Source organism: Arachis hypogaea, chromosome 13 (assembly GCF_003086295.3).
Source record: "Arachis hypogaea cultivar Tifrunner chromosome 13, arahy.Tifrunner.gnm2.J5K5, whole genome shotgun sequence".
NCBI lineage: Eukaryota > Viridiplantae > Streptophyta > Magnoliopsida > Fabales > Fabaceae > Arachis > Arachis hypogaea.
Window position 1 is genome coordinate 145,829,600 of NC_092048.1, and position 21,953 is coordinate 145,851,552.

A 21,953-nucleotide genomic window follows, 5' to 3' on the forward strand; every position below is an offset into this window, starting at 1 on the left:
AAAATCAGTGCGCGTTCAGACAATTGTGAAGATCTGTCTCGAGTTCGTGTTGAATGAGGGACTTGATTTTTTTTTTTCTCATTTCTTCGGTCTGTCAACTTGTTCGTTTAGGTTGAGCATTTTTATTGTTTTTCCTTTATGATTTTTGTTCAATTTGCTAAGAATTTTTGTTGGATTAATAATGATTTCATTATTAATTGACCATTACTTTGAGTTGGTTGAATTAATTGATTATAGAAAAATTTAGAAAGAAATTGACAAAAAAAAAAAAAAAAAAAAACAGAAGATAAGAGTCATCAAATACAAGAAGTACATGGTACTAGAACAAATAGAAGGCTCATTAGATACAAAGTGTTGGAAATCAAGCTTCACATGCAACGCAGGAAAGAGCAGCGTGCCACGCCAAACCAATTAAGTCTCCTAGAGGCGTTAGGTACTTCAATATGAAACGTGGGAGTATTGGCATGCAACGCTAAAATGAAAGTCGTACATATGCATACGAACAAATCGTGGAATATGCTCATTCATGCGTACGCATAACCCCAATTGAATGTAGGACGTTAGCCATCATGCATACGCATGACATATGCGTACGCACAACAAGAGAATTTTAAGCTATCAGGCGTACGCATGAGGCATGCGTAGGCACAACACTTAGTTTGCGTAGCATGTGAGTTTTTTTATGTACAATTCCTGGGAGTAAACACTAAACAGAAGCCACAATTGAAGTAAATCAAAACCACGTTCAACTAGGGATACTCTACGTACCACGTGATCAAGTCAGGAGTGAATTGAATCAAGATTTGGACTTCTATGTGTGACGTAAATCCCTCACGTGCCACGTGAGATTGTTTGCCACACCAGGGACTTTAATTTAACCACCAAAACCTCCAATTTTTAATCACTTGTAAGGTTAATCAAAGGTTCAACTTAAGCCCACCAATCACAACATTAATTGAGGAGTTGTAAGAGGAAAAGATTGAAAGCTTGGCGGAAGAAAAACATTAATTAATTAGATTTCTGTTTTAGTTTGAATTTAAACTCCTTTTAGGGTTAGTATTTAAGCAGAGAAGTGAGATGTTTTGAATTCTTCTCTTCTCTTCTTCGACACTTTTATCTTTTATGATTCTAAAATTTCTCTGAAAAACATGAACAACTAATTCTCTTTGGATAATGTTAGGAGCTATGTTGATTCCATTTATTAATATTCTAGCTTTTTCTACCTTTGATTAACGCATTGATATCTTTTTAAGAAAAGGTTTTTGTTCTTCATCCTAAAGGGTTTGAATGTGTTGGAAAACAATTTTTCTCTAACTTGAATTCTTTTAACTTCTTGAAAAAGTTGATTAATTGAATTAAGCTTGAAACCAATTCTCACAACTCTTAAGAATTGTGTGGCTTATGAATCATTGAATGTGCTTGACTCTTTTCTTAAGTAATTGACTAAGGAATTAGCGATTAATTAGGTTAAAGAGAAATTGAATTACTAAAGGATTGTGATTTAATTACTAATGATTTGTCATGGAAATATCTTTACATAATCAACGTGAAAAGTGAAAATTATTGATTTGGACGTCTTAACATCTCTAAAACCTTAACTCTTGTAATTATATTACCTTTCAATACTCATTGTTTGCTTTATTACATTGCAGTTTATGATCAAACTGTTCAAATACTTAATTTTTATTATTTGACTAGATTAATCAATTGACTATTATTTACTTAATCTGTTAATTCTCATAAAATTAATACTCACTCACCGTAAATTTATTATTTAGTACAACTTGATGCACGTGCCAATACTGTTGTGGTGTAAAATTCGCATCCGTTATGAAAAAAGGAACAACTTTTCAATGTAAATTTGCAGCAGCAGCAATGTAATAGAATTTTATTTGCAAAACTATTATGGGCTAGATTTTTTTTTTTTTGTCGGTGGATTGGACAACACTCAATTTTAAGTACCCCAATAAATTGGATAACCTCCAATTCTAGGTACACAATACACCCACACACTCCTCACACATTTTATCACATTTTTCTTCTTCAATTACATTCTCTAGGGTTTGAACCCTAAACCTTTGAGGTGGAGAGGGGGTTACACATTTTACACATTTTACCACACATCCTAGACATTTTTCCTCCTCATTATGCGCTAGATTTTACATATACCAAAGACGTCGATACATTTTAGTCCATAAAAGAAAAAAATTTAGCACATTGATTTTCAGACAATAAATTAGTCTTTCTCTCCGACGGTATTTATTACCACTAAACCCCAAGTTATTAAAAAAAATCAGTGAAAACATTTTGCTCTATTTTCTCAGGCTATGAATGCGAAAATAAAAAAGAATTTTTCTTCATTTCCGTTGGTAGAGTGCAAAAATTATACAAATTTTTTTCGCATGTACCGCCTACGAAATTATAACAAAATACATAATTTCATAATTCTTCTTAGTACGGGTTACATTGGTAAATTAGGCATTTTTATTTAAATAAAAAACCCAAAAAAAAAAAACACTTGACTATGTAAATTATAAGACTTCACACTTTAGCCCCTACATTTATAAGAAGTGCAAATCAACTTATTCTAAATAAACATAACACTCGTTCGAAATATCTCTGAGATCAAATTGCAAGTTTAGCAGAGTATAATAATTGACTAAATTGGCAATGCAACCCAAAAAATTCAGTGTGTTAATTTGCACTTTTAATTGTAGGGGTTGAAGTGCAGATGCTCTGTTGTTCAATATGATAAAATGTCTTTTCTCCTAATTCTTACAGTGTAATACCTGAGCCAGGAATAATTTCTTATCAATCAACAAAAATCAGCCAACCTCTAACTAGAAGCTATACAATAATAAGCGGCGGATATGTGAAATCAACAAAAACATGTAATCTTGAATTGCTATGAGATGGGTACATTGGCCAGAAATAAAAATACATTTACCCCACTCATGAATAGGGGGGTGGAGTTGCTTATATCTTGTCTTTCTCTAAACATACATTATCCATACCAGGCTCTGTAAAAATCCAGCAGTTACTCATCTCACAATGGTCCAAAATCCAAAACAAGCTAGTGTTAATTCAAGCAGGCAACTTTAGTTTTGAATTGTTCTTCCAGCTGCAAAACAAAATTCTTCGTATTACCTACTTGTTGTACAGCCATGGCAGAAATATGATTTAACTTAATGGGTAAATAGCATTACCTGATGAAGTAATAGTAAAAGAAATCAGCATAGAGAGCTGTCTGAACCACACCTGAGACACAAGCTGCATAAACAAGAAAGAAGTCAGAATATTACTAGAGTAGAAACACAATTTAAAAGGTAGTTCCAATCTTCAGCATTTATTACCTATCCATCGGGTGAAACGTGGCTCAGTCAAATAGCGGTATATCCAGTTGAGAATGTAAAACGCACGATATGCACTGCATCCCAAAAATGGTTAGTATTTCCTTTTATATGTTAGCCTCAATAATAACTATAGTCTGAGACAAGTTCAAATTGACAAATCTGGATAACTTCTAGAGCTAATTGCTCAGATAAAAATTATCTCACTCTCCAGGACTTAATTCCTTAGCAATTGTGGTGGAAATTAAACCCTATTGATGTGTGACTGTTCAAACATAAAGGTGGATGCTCATAGTATAAGCAACCAAATCATAAGGCAAATCTTAGAGCGGGAAACTAACATCAACAGAAGCATACATACCCAAGAAAGAATACATATTGTCCTGTCAAATTGTCCACATTTCCACTTCGTTGCAACAAAACCAACTGGGGTAGTATTGCAACTGCCTCCAAGTATATTGAAAATGCCCAGAAGATCTGCAATAGATTCGCATTAAGTAAACAACCATATTCATGATGTTGCTCACTGGGATATGCAACAAAAAATTCAAAATATGTGACAAAGCCTAAACAGTTTTCCAATGAAGTATCAAAATGTTGAGATGAATATAATCTATTACAGCTTTTGCATGCACAAATATATGGGAAAAGAATCTGCAGGCTTTCAATAAGTACTTGAGCATGGGAAGATTCTAACTATGATGGCATATATAGTCTCAAGCAAAATTATAATCTAGCGTATGCACTGGAAAATTCAAGATGCAATTTGCTGATTGGAATCCTCAAGTTGGGTCATAGATATATAAATATAACAATCCTTCATCCACTATTCCGTTTTCATAGTCTAGTTAGTTCACAACAAATGCAAGGTTAGTCGCTGCACAGAAAAATCATATTTTTCACGCGAAAGATAAGCACAGGTCAACCTGAAAAATGAAGAAGGCTTCGACAAATGCACACAACACAAAACATCAAAAGGGGAAATGAAAAACTCTACATCTGAATAACCATTTACAAAGAATTGTTTTTAGTAACAAAATTGCCTAAGGAGCCATGTAAGATTTTCAAGCAATAGACAGCAGGAGAGTGCATAATCTCAGATTCTCGTATCTACAATGGCGAAAGCAAAACTGAGTTGGACCTTGGTTATCCTATTGAACCAGCAAAATCGTATTAACCAATCAATCAATCATCTAATTTAATATCTAACAGTCGTAAAACCTAAAAAGCACAAATTATCCTGCAACAAGTGTTATATTATGATGAGAAATGCACATTACTAAACAAAAAAAACCCTCGAGAAGTCAAATAGATGTGAAAGAAGAAAGAGGATGAAATAATGAATTAGGGGAAGAGGAAGGAACCTCTTGCAAGGTGAACTTCTCGTGCAAGATGAGGGCAAGGAAGAAGCTGGCACCGACGAGGAAATAGTGGCGGAAAGTGTCGAGCTCCCTGTCGTAGGTTCTCCTGACGAGTGGGTGAAGGCGCATGCAATAGACGATCGCCAAGGAGCTCACAATGAACACTATCTTCATCACCGTGTTGTACAACGATATGAACTCCGTGAACAGATCTAGATACCTCGCCAGGAACACTATCGCATATAACTCCTGCGTCTTCCGAGAAATTCCTGAAACAAACCGTAACCGCCCCCAATTCAGATCAGTAGATCAGTGGAATCGAAATGACCTAACTCAAAAATTAGTGTTTTATCGGTTTGAGGAAGGAATGCGAGTGAAATGAAGAGAGGGAGAGACCTGAGCATGATTTGGTGGCGTAGATCTTGAGGAGGAGGACCAGAATGCTGAGAAGATGGGTCATATCACCGGCGAGCCTGAAGATATTCATCTTGACGCGCTCTCAACACTCCAATGCCCTAGACAGAGAGACAGAGAGAAACGCAGCACAAACACAAAGCAATGGAAAAATGAACGAGCGGAAGGAAGATCCCGTGTGCCAACGACGCTGCGCTACAATTTTAAATACTCAAAATTGTAGGACCTTTTTCCAATTTCTTTTATATTACATTTACCCCCAATTTATTTTTGGATTTAGCTAACAAAAGTATGTGTTAAGATTATAAATTTTTCTTTGATGACTGTTAAAGGTTATAAATTGAAAATATTGTTATAAAAGTTATACCGAATTTAATTTTTTTTAAATAGAGTCATAGTGTATTAATTAAAGTAAAAAAATATTTTTATTAACAATAATTTTTGTTGTTGTCAGGAAATGGGCTAGGAGAACCCAGCCCATAGAACAAACATAACAATGATACACTAAACAAGCTTTCCTCCCTCTCAAAACACTCTAACTACTCCCTCACCTGATCATACGCATAAAACGGCCAAGGCAAAAACATCATGAATAAAGAAAATAGATGAAGGGCGATCAAACTGGAGCCACGCAAACCTGCTTCTCCATCCAATCCAACGCCGGTGAGAAAGATTGCTTTCCAACGGGAAAATAAAATTTTTAATAGTTTTTTTAGGTAAAGCAACCGGGCCGAAGCCCAACACAACAATCCAACAATCCGCACACATATTACTCTCCTTATGAACTTGCTGAAACAGTGAAACTTAATTTCCCAAGGCCTTGCTTCAAAAGTTTAAACTCCATAACGTCTCTGACCAGGGAATTGCGCATGGGAGAAACTCGGTGGCCACTTAATTTCTTAAAAAACTTCGTATGAGTCTATATCAAGTTCTCAATTATGATCCTTCTCACTCCAATCTCGCAGGCCATCTTTATACCATTAAAAACACCCCATAATTCATCTTGATTTTTTTAACATTTTACTTGTTTTTTTCTTCGTCTGAAGTTTATACCTGCTGTCCACCGAGAATTTAACCAACCCACTTATGTAGTAACTAGTAAGCATCTCCCACGACTTTGTCCAGAATAAGTGCAGGAGAAAGTATAGGTAAATAAGGTAAATATTGAATAACGTAAATTAATTATTTAAATCAGATTTTTAATTTATTAACAGAATCAATTTTTGAATTTAAATTATTAGAGTTAGGGCAACGTAATCTCTTCTGTCACGTCTGTTTCTATTTCACGTCACGACGAAAACGGCACTGTAGTTTCAACCACCGCAACGTGTAGTGCTGCTGAAAGCCATCCACCATCGCGGCTTCATGCTCGCGCGCCGCAGCCACCGCTAAATACCGCAGTCCCACCCCATGTCGAGATTCGTAGTAGCGTCGCCCAACCATTGCAATCCTTTTCTATTCCGCAATTCGCAACAGCAAAGACAACCACCGTAGTCCCTCTCCCTCACGTTAGTAGCTGCGCCGCCCGACCACTGCAGCAACCTCTTCCTCGCGATTCGCAGCAGCGCCGCCTGACCACTGTACCACGTCTCTTCTCACGATTCGCAGCTCTGCCTATCAACCTCTTCTGCTGAATTTGGCGATGCCTGGATTTGGCCCCGGGCATGCAAAGCTTATCCATTCTTGGCAACGCAACAACAACGTCCTCCTTACGGGTTCATGTTGCCCAAATGTGGAGCTTATTTCTAAGCGTCATAACCTGCCTAGTGGCTCATACCAAGATCTTATGAGTCGCGCATGCCTCTTGACCTCACATGTGAAATTTTATTTCTTTATATTTTCTTTAAAAGAAACCATGAGATGTTAGATGGTTATTTTAATTATTACGTGGATGGTTATTTGATTGAAATTGATTTAGTTAGATATAATTTAAATATGTTGGATGTACAATTCACTAAATATGCAGATGATTATTTTTATCCTTAAGTGGATGGTTATCCTTAAGCGCCGATGAGAGTCTTTGTTGACGAATCAGCGGCGGTGAGGAAGATCCCAATGGCGACAATGGGGCTGAGTAGCAACCAAGCGACGATGGCAACGACAGAGAATTTGGAGGAGAAGCTGGTGTTTTGGTAAATTAGGGTATAATAAATGGTTAAAATTTTTGAATTACTAAACGAGATTTTTTGGTTGGGTAATTAGGATGGAGTGTTTTTTTTTTTTTTAATTTTATTGGGCCAAATTTTCAACCCATTATTCACATTATTCAGTCTGTTGTTTACCTATCGGAGCCGTAAGTTCAATTTCACCAAAATCGAAGCCCAAAATCCAAACTCTACCCAATCCTACTTTACCCGCAAACAAACTCGCACATATCTTACCCTACTCGCAGTGGATCGAGTAGACAACTCTATCCAAACGAATTTGTTCAGATTGAATACTACGAGTAGGATATATATTGCCAACCCTAATTGCATGTTTCTTTTCTAGAATTTAGGATTTTTTTTTCAGAAAAAAAGACGCGACAGCACGCTTTTTTAAAATTTTAAAGTTTTTCTAAATTTAAAAGGTTGGTTCATAAGTTGACAGGTACCTAACTAATTACCTAACAAAATTATATATTAAATAGTTTAGTCAAATATATTAAATTATTTAATATTTTTTAATTATTGTACAATTATTTCATGAGTAATCACCAAAAGGTTTTCATGTTCAAATAAAGTTTAGGTTAGAACTTAAAAATAACAAATGAACAATTTTAATAATTTAATACACAGTATAATAATACAAGAAAAATATTAAGTGTCATTAGAATTTATTATTTTTGATAATCATTTAGTTATTAACTCAAATTTTTTAGTCTAGTAATCTAATAACATATGTTATCTCATATTTTTAAATATTAATAGCTAACTAATGACCAAAACTAAATTTAAATGATCTTTTAATATTTCTCATAATATAATATTAAACAAATTTTGTCATGAGTGTAGAAAGAACAGTAGTAATATATGAATTAATTAATATTTTTGGAATCATAGTATAAATGATTTGGATTTTCTAAATTTTATATTTTATCTTAGAAAATAAAGTATGATCTCTCACAATTTATTTTATAAATGAGATTAAGAAAAAATATAACAAAAAACATTTAATAACGAGAGATCACATTTTATTAATTTATTGTCTAAAATAAAAATCTAAAATTTACAATACCAAACACTTACACTTATGGTGTGTTTATTTGAGATGATATTAGGAGGAAGGAAAATAGTTATTTTTCTTTGTTTGGTTGAGGAGAGAAATGGAAAATGAAAAAAAAAAATGGATAGAAAAATATTGGTGGAACCTACCAATTTTTTTTCCCTCCAACAATGGAAAGAAAATAGAGAAAAAACTAAATCTCTCTCTACTTCCAATATTACCCCTTTATTTTTTTTTCTATATCATTTATAATATAAGAATAAAATTATCTTTTTATAACATTTCTTTCCTTCTTATTTTCTTTTCATTAAAACACATCTAAAGAAAATAAAAATTCACTCAATTTTTTTCTCTTTCTCTCTTTTGTTTCTATTTCCTTCCTCTATTTCCTTTCTTCTAACAAAACATAACCTTAAAAGTGGCATTTTTTGAAAGTTTACGCGGACTGAAAATATGCAAATGCATATGCAATGTTGCGTTAATCTGGAAGAGAAGTAGAAAACGGGATGATAGGTGTAAGGTGCGAGGTAGAGGATCGGATCGGATTAGAAACCCCATCGTTTTCATAAACATGAGAGTGCTTCCCCTTTGAATTGGGATCTAACTTGATGGAAATCCCAAACCTAGATACAGATCATTCGTCTCCTTTCCAAATCCAAGGGAACCATTTTATACCATTATAAGATTAAATCTCGATCGATGCTCTATCTCTATTCCATGAACCATGATTTCGATTGACATGTAAAGGAAATCAGATTTATTATGTTATTGGCACAACTTTCTACCTAAAAATCCTAATTAATCATACAGTCTCTTCCGATCCAGCACCCCCCTAATGATATAAAATCCAATCTCATTCTCCTTCTTCCATCACAGCAACAAGCAAAGCAAGCAAGTTATTATTTGCATTAATTCCAACTAATATTTCCAATAACCAAAAAAAATGATGAGAAGAATGCAGCTACAATCATTACTCTTTTCCTCATCACTCATACTAATAACACTCAGCACCATCACTTCAGCACAGCTCTCACCAGTTCAGCCCCCAACAACAACAACAACAACAACCGCACCCCCAGCGCCGCCCCTCTCACAGCCCACAGCACCCGCCCCGGGATTCAACACCGTTCCCCTAGTACCAACCACACCAAGTGGGGCCCCCACACCTACCGTAACGGTCCCAAAGGGCCCCACCATCGACATCGTTCAAATCCTCAAAAAAGCCAAGAGATTCTCCGTCCTCATCCGCCTCCTCAAGACAACACAGCTCATCAACCAGCTAAACTCACAGCTCGTCACCACTTCCTCCGGCGGCTTAACCCTCTTCGCGCCTGAAGACTCCGCCTTCTCCAAGCTCAAACCAGGCTTCCTCAACTCCCTCACCGATCGCCAGAAGGTTGAGCTCTTGCAGTTCCACTCACTCTCTTCCTTCATCGCCATCTCCAACTTCGATACTCTCACCAACCCTGTTCAGACACAAGCCGGTGATGACCCTCAGAGGCTTCAGCTTAATGTTACCACCTATGGAGGTAGCCAGGTTAACATGGCCACCGGCGCCGTCAACGCCACCATTACTGGCACCATTTACTCAGACAATAAGCTTGCCATATACCAGGTGGACAAGGTGCTTCTGCCACTTGACCTCGTGCTTCCTGCAAAATCCCCGGCTCCGGCGCCGGGTCTTGCTTCGGCCAAGGCATTGCCGAAGGCGGCAAAGGGAAATTCAACGACGGCTGCGGACGATAGTGGTAGCGACGCCGGTGACACCGATGACGACAAGGCATTGCCGACAGATGCTTCTTCTGCAGAATCGGTGAAGGTGGTAGTGTGGATGAATGTTGCTGTCGCAGTGGCTTTGGTTGGTGCAACCATGCTTTAATCTGAAACAGAGTATAGGAATTTTTTTGTTTTTTGTGGGAAAAGGGGGGGGGGGGGCATTTGGGTATCTCTGCATGCATGGTGAGTTGTATTTTATTTCCATTTTCTTCATCCATCGTTTTTGTTCTTTTTTTCTTCATTATTATACTATTATTTCCCTTTTAAATTCTCCGGTATATTCATCTTCGCTCAGCTGTCTTATTGACTTTATTGTTTAATTTGTATGTTTTGAAACCAGCTTTATAAGAGAAAAGGTGATTATTTATTTTATTACATATTCATATTTATTCATATTGCTAAATTTACAGCTAAAACATATCGAAATTCGAAAGCTGCATTGTTTATATAATTCTTCAGGTTCAGACTAGAAGTCATTACTAAAAAAGGTTAGCTATGTCCTTACTTCGGGACATATAGGTAGGAATGGCAACCAAGTAAGACGGGAATGGAAGTGGGAGATACTTTTTTGTTTTTCGTTTCTACCTCTAGATTTATTTTTCGTTCCCATTTTAATTTCTATTGTAAGAGATATTGTCCTTTATCTTCATTCTTTGTGGATTGTGGTTCTTTATTTTTTTGCAAATCTCATTTTTTATTTTTTTATATTGATCATTTATATAAAAATTCAAAAATATTATTATCATACAAAAATACAGTCATATAGCAGTAAAAAAAGATGTTGCGATTAGAAACAATGAGACGACAAGAGATGACGACACGATGAGTACTAAACAAGAGTGGCAAAGGGTGTGGTTAGATTGAGATTTACAAGTTCAGGCCTTTTAGGATAACTAGGGAGTGAAACGGCACAATCTTAGTATTTAAGTAAATTTAATAATTCATAGATTAGCAAAGACGCAGGAAATTTTTGCTCGAGTCTCGAAAAAATTTTAGTCCCATCCCTTTTTTCACGTAAAAAAATTTTCATATTCAAATTCCTATATGAAGCAGTCTCCGGAGATCTTTGCGCTTCAAAAAATTTTGCCATTCATAGAAAAGAATTTGTATATTATATTGATAAAATAATTTTAGATGATCGATAAATATTATTATTTTTTGTTAGTACTTGATTAATAATAATTTACACTCGTATTTAAATAATATCAAAGGTTAATATTTTTATTTTCTTTAAATATTAGTGTTAATTTAAATATAGGATAAAATAAAAAAATTGTTGACCATGTAAAATTTTTCATCCCATAAATTTTTCACTTGACAATTAAACAATCCCATTAAATACATTTATCATCATTCACATTTTTTTATATTATTATTATGCAAGATACATATGATAATAATAATCAATATATGATTAATTAAGATAATAGATTCTTTAACTTTGTAGTTAATAATTTTGCATACAAGTGAAAGAGATTTGTTTTATAAAAATTTATTGTATATTTATATAAATAAAAGATGAATATAATCTAACAAATAAATTAAGTACAAATTGTTAACACATATGTATGCATAAACTGGAGCTTTTATTTATTTTAATAAATGACAACAATAAGGTTTTGAGGATTTGTATAACAACAATGAAAAATAATAAGTTAGAAAATAAATTTGGGAAACAAGTTTAGTATTATGAAAATAAGGATTAGGGTTTGAAGGAAGAAGGAAAGAGAATAGTGAGAATGATAAGTAATTTTATTATTAATTGTGTATATTAGAGAATATAAGAGGGGCTATTTATAACCAATGGTCTAACTCTTAGTCAAGGGTCCAACTCTTAACCAAGGGCCTAACACCTCTTTAGAGCATCCATAATAAATATATTTATAGCACTTCTCTTGTATGTCTTTAGTAATAATAGTAGACTAGTGTCTCATTAAAAAACCTTACTAAAAAAAATATAATGAAAGAAAAAGAGTATGTAGCTGCTTCGTTAAAAATTTTACTAGGAAAAATTCAAGGTGGGATAAAACCTATGGTTAAGAAAAAGAGTAAAGCCCGTATTACTCTCCCTGATAATTACATCTCTTGATATATATCTCTTAGTCGGCATATTCCTATCTTGTATATTAGTTTCTCAAATGTTGAAGTATGTAGTGTTTTAGTGAACATATCTGCTAAATTATCATTGGAACAGATTTGTTGAACGTCTATATCACCACTTTGTTAAAGATCATGAGAGTAGAAGAGCTTTAGTGAAATGTGCTTTATTCTATCTCCTTTGATTTATCCTTTTTTTAGTTGATATATGCAAGTAGAGTTATTTTTGTGTATGACTGTTTGCATTTTCTTTACACTTGGATTAGGGTTAGGGTTAGGGTTATAGTTAGGGATAGGGTTAATAAAGGTTAGGGTTGGAATTAAGATTAGGGTTAGGATTAGAGTTAGCATTTATAATTAGGGTTAGGGTTAGATTTAGGATTGGCATTAGGGTTAGGATTTAGGATTAGCGTTAGGGGTTAGGGTTAGTATTTATGTTTAGGTTATGGTTAGCATTTAAGATAAAGGTTAGGGTTAGGGTTAGCATTTAGGGTTAAGGTAAGGGTAAGGATTAGAGTTAGGGTTAGGGTTAAATTTTAGTGTTAGGGTTTTCTAGATTTTACTGGGGTTAGAGTTAGTATTTAGGGTTAAGGTTAGAGTTAGAGTTTTCTAGGTAAGCCACACATATCTTGGATATGTTGGGTGATTGACCTAAACCAAATATATTCTCGAATTGCTTCATGAATTACTAAAATTTCTACATGATTTAAGGATGTTGTAGCTATAGTTTACTTTGTTGAGCGCCAAAATATAGTTGTGTCTCCACATGTGAATAGATAGTATGTTTTTGATCTGCCTGACTGCCTTTATGCGGATCAGAAAAAAAATCTGCATCTGCATATCCAACTAATTGAAACGTTGATTCGTTGGAGTAAAATAAACCCTTATCAACAGATCCTTAAAGATATCTTAATATATGTTTGACACCATTCCAATGTCTTCTAGTTGGACATGAGCTAAATCTCGATAACAAGTTTACTGAAAAAGCTATTTCTGGTCTTGTATTATTAGCGAGATACATTAATGCACCAATAGCACTAATATAGGGTACTTCAGAACCAAGGGGATCCTCATTATTTTCACATGGTCGAAATGGATCTTTATTCACATCTACTGATCTCACCACTATTGGTGTACTCAATGGGTGTGTCTTATCCATGTAAATTTTTTTTAAAAATTTCTCAGTATAAGTTAACTGATGGATGAATATACCATCTTTCAAGTGTTCAATTTGTAAACCAAGACAAAATTTTGTTTTACCAAAATCTTTCATTTTAAATTCTCTTTTTAAATAATTCATAGTTTTTGAAATCTCTTAAAGTGATCCAATGATATTTAAATCATTAATATGTACTACAATAGTAACAAATTTGAATTTTGATTTTTTTTATGAACACACATGGGAATATAGGGTCATTTTTGTATCCATCTTTCAATAAGTACTCACTAAAATGTTTATACCATATAAGCCCAGATTGTTTTAATCTATACAAGAATTTTTGAAGTTTTACTAAACAAATCTTCGAAAAATTATTGTATGCTTCAGGCACTTTGAGTCATTCAGGGACTTTTATTAAATTTCTTTATCAATTGAGTCATATAAATAGGTTGTAACAATATCCACTAGGTGCATGTCAAACTTTTCATGCACAACTAGACTAATAAGATATCTTAATGTTATTGAATTCACCACAGGAGAATATGTTTTTACATAGTCAATACCAGGTTTTTGTGAGAACCCTTGTGCTACTAGTCATGCTTTGTATCTTTCTATTTCATTTATCTCATTTCGTTTGTGCACAAAAATTCACTTATATTCCACTGGTTCTATACCTTCAGGGGTTTTAACTATAGGACTAAAAATTTCACGTTTCCTAAGTGAAGTTAATTCAGCGTGGCTTGCGTCTTTTTATTTTAGCCAATCATCTCTTTGTCTACATTCTTTGACAGATTTTGGTTCATGATTCTCATATTGCTTTGCTATTTCTACAACAATATTATACGCAAAAATGTTGTCGACAACAGTATTCTTTCGATCCCATATTTTTTCAGTAGTGACATAACTTATCGAGATCTCTTCATTTTCAGGTATCTGAACTTCTTCAGAGGTTTCATCAATAGTTATGTATTCGGACCCCCTTTGATTATTTACCTCCATATTGTGACCATCATAATTGATTATCTCTCTCCTTTTTAGGGGATTTTCATTCTTAGAACTGATTAGTCTTCCACGCTTTAGGCGTGAATTGCTTTCATTTGCACTAAGAATTTGACCTTCCAAAATACTTGTTTTTATTGGTGCATTTGTAGCTAGAATGTGAGATTTAGTTACTCTTTTTAGGTCAGTAAATGCGTCTGATAATTGATTTGTAATATTTTTTATATGAATTAACCTTTGCACTTCTATTTTACATTATCTAGTGCTAGGATATAAATGTAATAACAACATTTTTCTATATTTGCAGTAAATTTAGATGTAACATGAATATATTTGGGTGTAACACGAAGATGTTTGAGTGTATTGTTTAAGAATTTTCGGTGTATTTTTATTCAGATAAGTTCTGCATAATTCAAAACTCTTCTTCTTCCTCTTCATCTTCTGCTGCTTCTTCTTCTTTATCTTCTTATTTCGTTTTTTTATAATTTTTCTTGGGAGAAAAAATCAAACAAAGAAAAAAAATACATAATGTTGCAAAATCAATAAAAAGATGAGGAGAAAAAAAATGCAACAACGACAATAACAACAATAAAAAGAACCACGATGAGAATGAAATACGCGAAGAAGAAGAAGGAACGCGAAGAAAAAGAAGGAGGAATGCAAAGAAGAATGAGAAGAAGAAGGAGAAAGAAGAGGAGGAAGAACGTGAAATACAAACATTGGAGAAGAACTGTTTCTCATTTTGCGCTATTCAAAGTTGAAGAAGTGTGTATTTATACGCTCTTTAAATTGAGGATTGTTTTTGTTAGACTTAAATTAATTTGTATAGATTTGTATGCCAAAAAAATTTGTATGTATAACAGACCTCTTCAAATAAATATTATTACTTTATTCACATGGTTATTTTAAAAAGAAAAATCCGTAACTATTCAATAACCTTTTCCAATTTTTGTTCCAAAAAAGTTTTAATTAAAAATTCTAGAAAGGGCCGAAAACATTAAGGTGGGATTCAGAGGAGTGACAGCTCACAAGTCATAAGAGGAAAAAACAAAAAATAAATACACTTCGAAACCAAATCATTTTAGTAAACTATTGATTATAGATAAGTATTTTCCATAACGCCTAAATCTTACTCATAAAATTCAAACATAAAACAATAGGTTCGATCTTATTCTATCTTTATGTTAAAGCAAATTAAGCTCAACTTGCATAAACACCAAAGAATTTTTGCATAGCACTAGGACCTCACACTCACTAATATTCCAAGAAAAGTCAAAACCAGAACAAGTACTGCAAAGAAGACAGCAAAGAACAAACCTGTGTGTGACCTCACCCTTCATCACTCATGCGCCACCAATCACCATACAACAAAGGTGCAGTAATTTCCAAGTTATTACTCCCTCCAAGTCTTAAGTCCTAATCCCGTGTTGGCAGTTACACAACATCAATCAAGTAAACCAAACAAACAGTACAGATAGAAGGAAATAGTACTTACAATGAATAACGAAAGAACCACAGAATCTATCATCCGTCTAAGATGGGCAAGTCAATTTTACGTCGGCCGCGTTGAAACTCACACATACAGATAGGTCTTTGGAAATTCAGTCCCTTATTTTTCTTATCAGCTTCTTTCTCCTTCCTACGCGGATTCGCTCGAATCATCCTCATCGTCACTTTATCCCTTCCTTATATTACTTGGACGATTCCAAGTTACTCTCTTTATAACCTACTCTTTCAACATTCAAAGCTTCTCACTTCTCACCCAACCACCCCCAAACTGGTTCGTATTCATTTGGGTCAATGCTTTGCCGATTCCACACTCAGAAAACATTTTCCGGGAAAATTATGATCGCCGCGACAATAAGTCTTCTTTCCTTGGGCGAATTGCACATTTCACCGATTAACCATTTGGTTTCTTAAAGATTTTGCAAATTCCTTCGCTAACTCCGCGAAATTCTGTAAACCCTAGGGGAAAAAAAACTGAACTTTTGGAATTTGGATGGCTTCTGGGGTTATATTCTCGTCGCTGCGGCGTCGCCGGTCGCCGTCGCTAGAGGCCTTTCTGGCGCCGGTGGACCTTTCCGACGAGTCGCTCATCCGGACCGTCGTTGCAGTCGCCGGCGACCTCGTCACTGGCTTCTCCGATCACCGATTATCCTTCCAGCGCAAGAACTCTCGCTCCCTAATCCGAAAGGTCGAGGTTTTTCAGCTTCTATTAGAGTCACTGAGGGATTCAAGTGTGAGTCTTCTCCCCACGGCGGCGCTCTGCTTGAGGGAGCTCTTTTTGGTGGTATATCGTTCCAAGATTCTCCTTGATTACTGCGCGCAATCGAGTAAGTTATGGCTTTTGCTTCAGAACCACTCTATTTCCGGTCACTTCCATGATTTGGGTCAAGAATTTTCGACCCTTTTGGATGTTTTCCCTGTTAGGGCCGTTGACCTTAGCGACGATGTTAGGGAACAGATTGAGTTGATGAGGAGACAGTCTAGGAGGGCCAAATTGTTTGTGGATAAGAAGGATGATGGCCTTAGAATAAAGTTCTTTTCTTTTCTTGAGGCATTCGAGAATGGGAGGATTCCTTGTTCTGAGGAATTGAGGCGTTTCTATGTTGATGAGTTGAAGATTAGTGATGCTAGGAGTTGTAGGGCTGAGATTGAAGCTTTGGAAGAGCAGATTGTTAATCATGAGGGTGATATTGAGCCAACCGTTTCTGTGCTTAATGGACTGGTGGCAATGACGCGGTGTAGCAGGTTTCTACTCTTTCGGTTTGAGGAGGAAGATGATGACTTTGGTTTGGGGAATGAGAATCAGAAGAAGGCCAAGGTGAGATTGGTTAATCAAGATGTCGTGGACAAGATTTTGACCATTCCTAAGGACTTTTGCTGTCCAATATCATTGGATTTGATGCGTGATCCGGTGATAATATCAACAGGTCAGACTTATGATCGGAGTTCCATATCAAGGTGGATGGACGAAGGGCATTCTAACTGTCCAAAAACAGGCCAAACACTTGCACACAACCGGCTTGTTCCTAACCGCACACTTAGGAATTTGATCGTGCAGTGGTGCAGTGCACATGGAATACCCTATGATCCACCAGAGGTAATTGATCCATCTGCTGAAACTTTTGCCTCAGCTTGTCCTGCCAAAGCTACCATGGAAGCCAATAAAGCAACTGTGGCGCTTCTCATTCAGCAGCTAGCTAATGGGTCACAATCTGGAAAGACTGTAGCTGCAAGGGAGATAAGATTGCTTGCAAAAACTGGAAAAGAGAATCGTGCCTTCATTGGAGAGGCAGGGGCAATTCCTTATCTTCGGGATTTACTTTCTTCTCCTAACACGGTCGCGCAGGAGAACTCAGTAACTGCATTGCTCAACCTATCCATTTTTGAGAGAAACAAGAGTCGCATCATGGATGAAGCAGGGTGCTTGGGATCAATAGTTGATGTTTTGAAATTTGGACAAACAACTGAGGCAAGGGAAAATGCTGCTGCAACATTGTTCAGTCTCTCTGCTGTCCATGACTATAAAAAAAGGATTGCAGATAATGTGGGAGCTGTTGAAGCACTGGCAAGTCTGTTGCAAGAGGGAACCCGAAGGGGGAAGAAGGATGCTGTGACAGCATTGTTTAATCTTTCCACCCATACTGAGAACTGCGCAAGGATGATAGCAGCAGGAGCAGTCACGGGCTTAGTCGATGCATTGGGAAACGAAGGAATTGCTGAGGAAGCAGCAGGTGCCTTGGCCTTGATTGTCCGGCAGCCACTTGGGGCAAAAGCGGTGGTGAGTGAGCAAGCAGCAGTGGCTGGATTGATAGGAATGATGCGTTGTGGAACACCAAGAGGCAAAGAGAATGCGGTTGCCGCATTGCTGGAGTTGTGCCGCAGCGGTGGCACAGCTGCAACTGAAAGGGTGGTTAGGGTGCCGGCTTTGGCAGGATTACTTCAAACCCTGCTCTTCACAGGAACAAAGCGAGCGAGACGAAAAGCAGCTTCACTTGCAAGAGTGTTTCAGAGATGTGAGAATGCCTCTCTGCATTATGGTGGATTGGGCCTAGGATATGCATTGGCTAGTAATTCAGCATCAACAAGGGATACAACAATTTTTGCTGGTGATGTTTCAGTACCAATGTCCATTTCTCTACCTGTATTGTAGTGATAATACCCCAATGTTTATTATGTTCCCATTATTTTTTCAAGTCTTTACAGATTCTTTCATTGAAATTTAGAAAATATAGGAATAACATGTACCAAAAGAAAACAATGTATTGTCCAAAAAATATATAATGTTCGAAAGATGAATTGAACCATTTCTGGTGTCCATTTCTTTGATTTGGCCTTAACCAAGAAGGTATGCATTTCATATTCATCACTGTCTTAGTAAAACTTAGATGTTAGCATACGTGCTATTGTGCTTGTTTATTGGTAAGACTCTAAAAGACATCCTAATCAACCACCGAAATATCTTTAATGTTGAAATGCAACGCCTCTCCTTTTTCCTTAAACTTTTCACTGGAAAAGATACATCCTGCTTTTGTTTTTTCTCATCATCATATATTTTGCTTTTTGAAGATATGCAGTTTATATAAACTACTTTTTCAAAAGGAAAATAGATTTTCATACGTAATTTAATATACTGCTTGGCTTCTTTCCTTTAAAAAGAAAGAAAATAAAATCTCCGAGAAGTTTTAACTGTGACATCTGTTTCCACTTCCCTCAATAAACATGGTGTGTTGCTGTTACCATTGGTTTCAAGTTTGATTCTCAGTCATCGTCTTTGCATAAAGGGTGGGAATAAGTTCTGTTTGTTGTCAAGTCTTCGGCCATCACTTGAGATTAAGAATGGGTTGAGTCTTGCTGGAGATTCCAATGTTAGCCTCAATTGTGAAATGTGAGGAAGGATTCCTTGTTAGGCATAAAGAAGCATTATTCGTTCTAATTTGATTAAACTCTGTTTCTCACTGTATGGATTATATTTATTTATTATTTTAACTAACAAGACATAAAACGTTAAACTTCGTTTAGAATGTTTAAGTGTCAAACCATACAATTGATTGAAATCAATGAAAAATGAATAGAGTCATACACCAATGTATTTGGACAATACCAGGAATGTACTAATAAGGGTCCCCTATGACATAATAGTCTTTTTCTCCTATAAAGTTCAAACCAAGGAAGGTCGCACAATAGATGCTTTCTGCACTTTGAGAGATATGTGAGGTTTTGAAAATAGAGGGGCCATCTGATTTTCTGCAATCAGATTCCTGTCATAAGGAAATTTAGAATTTTTTATCCAAAGAAGTTAAGGAAAATGCATCGAATACAGTTGGACTTTTGGGTTGGCGCTAGAGCTGAATTTTTGGTGTTGAGGGCTTGCTTTTTCGCCTAAGTGGGTTGCCTTGGGTAATACGTGGAAATCGGCCATATTGTTTAAGTTTCTCGTATTTAATATATAATATTCTGTGAAAACTTAGACTAGACGACCTTAGGATAAAAATGAATGCTCGAGTATGTAAATTGTTTAGTGCTTTAATGATATATCTTGCACAAGGTTGAATTTTGGTCTGTTGTTGATATTGGTGTTTGACAAGGTAGGAGAATAAATGTGAGTTTGTGGTGATTTGTTAATGAATCTTGTTGATTAAGTAATGAATGTTTGGTATGAGATTATATATATGTTGAGGTATAATTGATTGAGGTAGGATGTGGAGGTTTTCGCATTTTAAATGGTATGTTGCTGTGTTGAATATGTGTAAAGGAAGTAGGATTTGAGTTTGGTTTGTAACGAAAATTGAGGTTTGAAGTGTTTGTAAAAAACTTATTTTTGACCGAACTTCGAAGAGCCATAACTCGGCTTTCGGACCCTAAAGTGTTTCAAACTTGTTTCAAATGAAAATTGGGTCCGTGAAGTTTATGCTGTTCAAAGAACGGATGAAAAATGTTTTAAAACAAAAAAGTTATGCGCGTCGAAAGTTCGGAGGGCAAAATTGAAAATTCTGCAGCATTCAGCATTTTTGTTGTTCTGCACAGCTTGCGTACGCGACACTGCATGCGGCGCGACCAAACTCTTTGGGTTTGGCATCTTACGTACACGAGCAGTGTGTTTGCGTACGCGAACAATGGTTTTTTAGGGGTTGCATACGCAACTACCTGCACGCGACGCGACCAACCTTTTTGGGTTGGGCATCTCACGTATGCGTTGCCCCTATTTCAGCAAATCAAGGTTTTATGTTTTAAAGCTAAATTTTGAACTTTTAAACCTCTATTTTCATTCCTTTAAACCTAATTCATAGTATTAAGTTTAGTAATAAGATGAAACAGAGGTAACTTGAGGGTGAAATAAGGTTGGAAAATTGATAAATTATATATGGAAATGTGAATACTTGGAGTGCATTTGATGCTATGACTTTGATGATATGATTATTCCATGGTTTCAAATGATTATGAATGTTTATTGGCTTATGCACTTACTTATCTGATATACGAGTTTTCTTGAGTAAAGTACCGTGACTTGCCACCACGTGTTCCAGGTTAAGACTCGATACTCTATTCACCCTATGTCGTAAGGGTGACCGGGCACTTATAAATTCTCGGGAATGTTAACCCTCATTGAGTAAACTTATAATATATATATATATATATATATATATATATATATATATATATATATATATATATATATATAAGAGAAAAAACTATGTATAGACTCATGAGGATACATGACGGGGGATAGTCCAGGGTTTAGCAGCTAGACTTGTCGGATTGGCTTGATAACCGACAAATGAGACTCATCAGTCATAGGGCAGGCATGCATCATGTACATATTATTTTCCTTGCTTGTTGTGCATTAATTGGGAATGCCTAATTGATTATAATATGCTAATTGTTATACTTGCTATCTGTATTATTTGTACTCTACCTGTGTTTGTCTTTGTCTGCTTGTCTGTCTGTGCAAACTTACCAGAGATGGAGTTACGAAGGAAAGGTGGAAAGATTTAATGTTTAAATTAAGTTTTAGTTATGCTTAGAAATCCTTAGAAGACCACCCGCTTATGGTTTCTATTTTTAGTCCTTTAAGTCTTATAATCTGAGTGCGACGCTCTAGGATTGCCTCTGGCATTTCTAGGATCTTATATCTTATGTGCGTAGCACCTTTACCATACTGAGAGCCTTCTATTCTCATCCCATACTATGTTGTTATTTTTCAGATGCAAGTCGAGAGGCACCTCGGTAGGTGTCTAGAGCTTCTGCAGCGAAATGAATTCATTTTGGGGTTTTATTTTTGGTCTTTTACTATATATGTATAGACTCTCCTCATGTATATATATGCTTTACTGTTGCACCTCTTAGAGGTTTATGGAGAATTAGGATTTTAAACATGTATTTTGGGTTATGAGATTGTATATTTTGTATGTAAATATTCTCCGGCTAGCCTTAGCTTCACATGCTAAGTTAGGAGCTTATTATTTCGTATCTCTTGACCCTCTATTCCTACCTTCTTTTTAGTTATACTTATGAGCTTTAGTTTTTCTTCGCACGCAAGTAATCCTTAATCTTGAGCATTGGCTTTTAACTTTGAAATTTTGTTTTACC

The 21,953-nt window shown here is 35.6% G+C and overlaps 3 protein-coding genes across 3 annotated transcripts; 2 read left to right on the plus strand and 1 right to left on the minus strand.

The window, feature by feature from the left end:
* Positions 1-2,871: 2,871 nt before the first annotated feature.
* On the minus strand, positions 2,872-5,787 carry LOC112792747 (ER lumen protein-retaining receptor A). Its single transcript, XM_025836090.3, has 6 exons — positions 5,108-5,787; positions 4,715-4,980; positions 3,712-3,827; positions 3,354-3,427; positions 3,207-3,270; positions 2,872-3,121 (listed from the first exon to the last, which is right to left on the minus strand). Exons 1-6 carry the CDS (start codon positions 5,196-5,198, stop codon positions 3,085-3,087), a joined length of 648 nt encoding a protein of 215 aa, XP_025691875.1. The 5' UTR covers positions 5,199-5,787; the 3' UTR covers positions 2,872-3,084.
* Positions 5,788-9,189: 3,402 nt separating this feature from the next.
* LOC112792748 (fasciclin-like arabinogalactan protein 11) lies at positions 9,190-10,380 on the plus strand. Its single transcript, XM_025836091.3, has one exon. The coding sequence runs from the start codon at positions 9,273-9,275 to the stop codon at positions 10,206-10,208; it is 936 nt and encodes a 311-aa protein (XP_025691876.1). The 5' UTR covers positions 9,190-9,272; the 3' UTR covers positions 10,209-10,380.
* Positions 10,381-15,707: 5,327 nt separating this feature from the next.
* Positions 15,708-18,670, plus strand: LOC112792749 (U-box domain-containing protein 17). The gene has a single exon (XM_025836092.3). The coding sequence runs from the start codon at positions 16,360-16,362 to the stop codon at positions 18,514-18,516; it is 2,157 nt and encodes a 718-aa protein (XP_025691877.1). The 5' UTR covers positions 15,708-16,359; the 3' UTR covers positions 18,517-18,670.
* The last annotated feature ends 3,283 nt before the right edge of the window (positions 18,671-21,953 follow it).

What these genes read in the sequence shown, in the direction of transcription:
- LOC112792747 (XM_025836090.3), bottom strand. Translation starts at nt 5,198, where the DNA reads ATGAATATCTTCAGGCTCGCCGGTGATATGACCCATCTTCTCAGCATT. An exon ending in CAATATGTATTCTTTCTTGG is followed by an intron (nt 3,428 to 3,711) that starts GTATGTATGCTT and finishes TTTGGGATGCAG; the next exon opens with TGCATATCGTGCGTTTTACA. An exon ending in TTTTACTATTACTTCATCAG is followed by an intron (nt 3,122 to 3,206) that starts GTAATGCTATTT and finishes TTTGTTTTGCAG; the next exon opens with CTGGAAGAACAATTCAAAAC.
- LOC112792748 (XM_025836091.3), top strand. Translation starts at nt 9,273, where the DNA reads ATGATGAGAAGAATGCAGCTACAATCATTACTCTTTTCCTCATCACTC.
- LOC112792749 (XM_025836092.3), top strand. Translation starts at nt 16,360, where the DNA reads ATGGCTTCTGGGGTTATATTCTCGTCGCTGCGGCGTCGCCGGTCGCCG.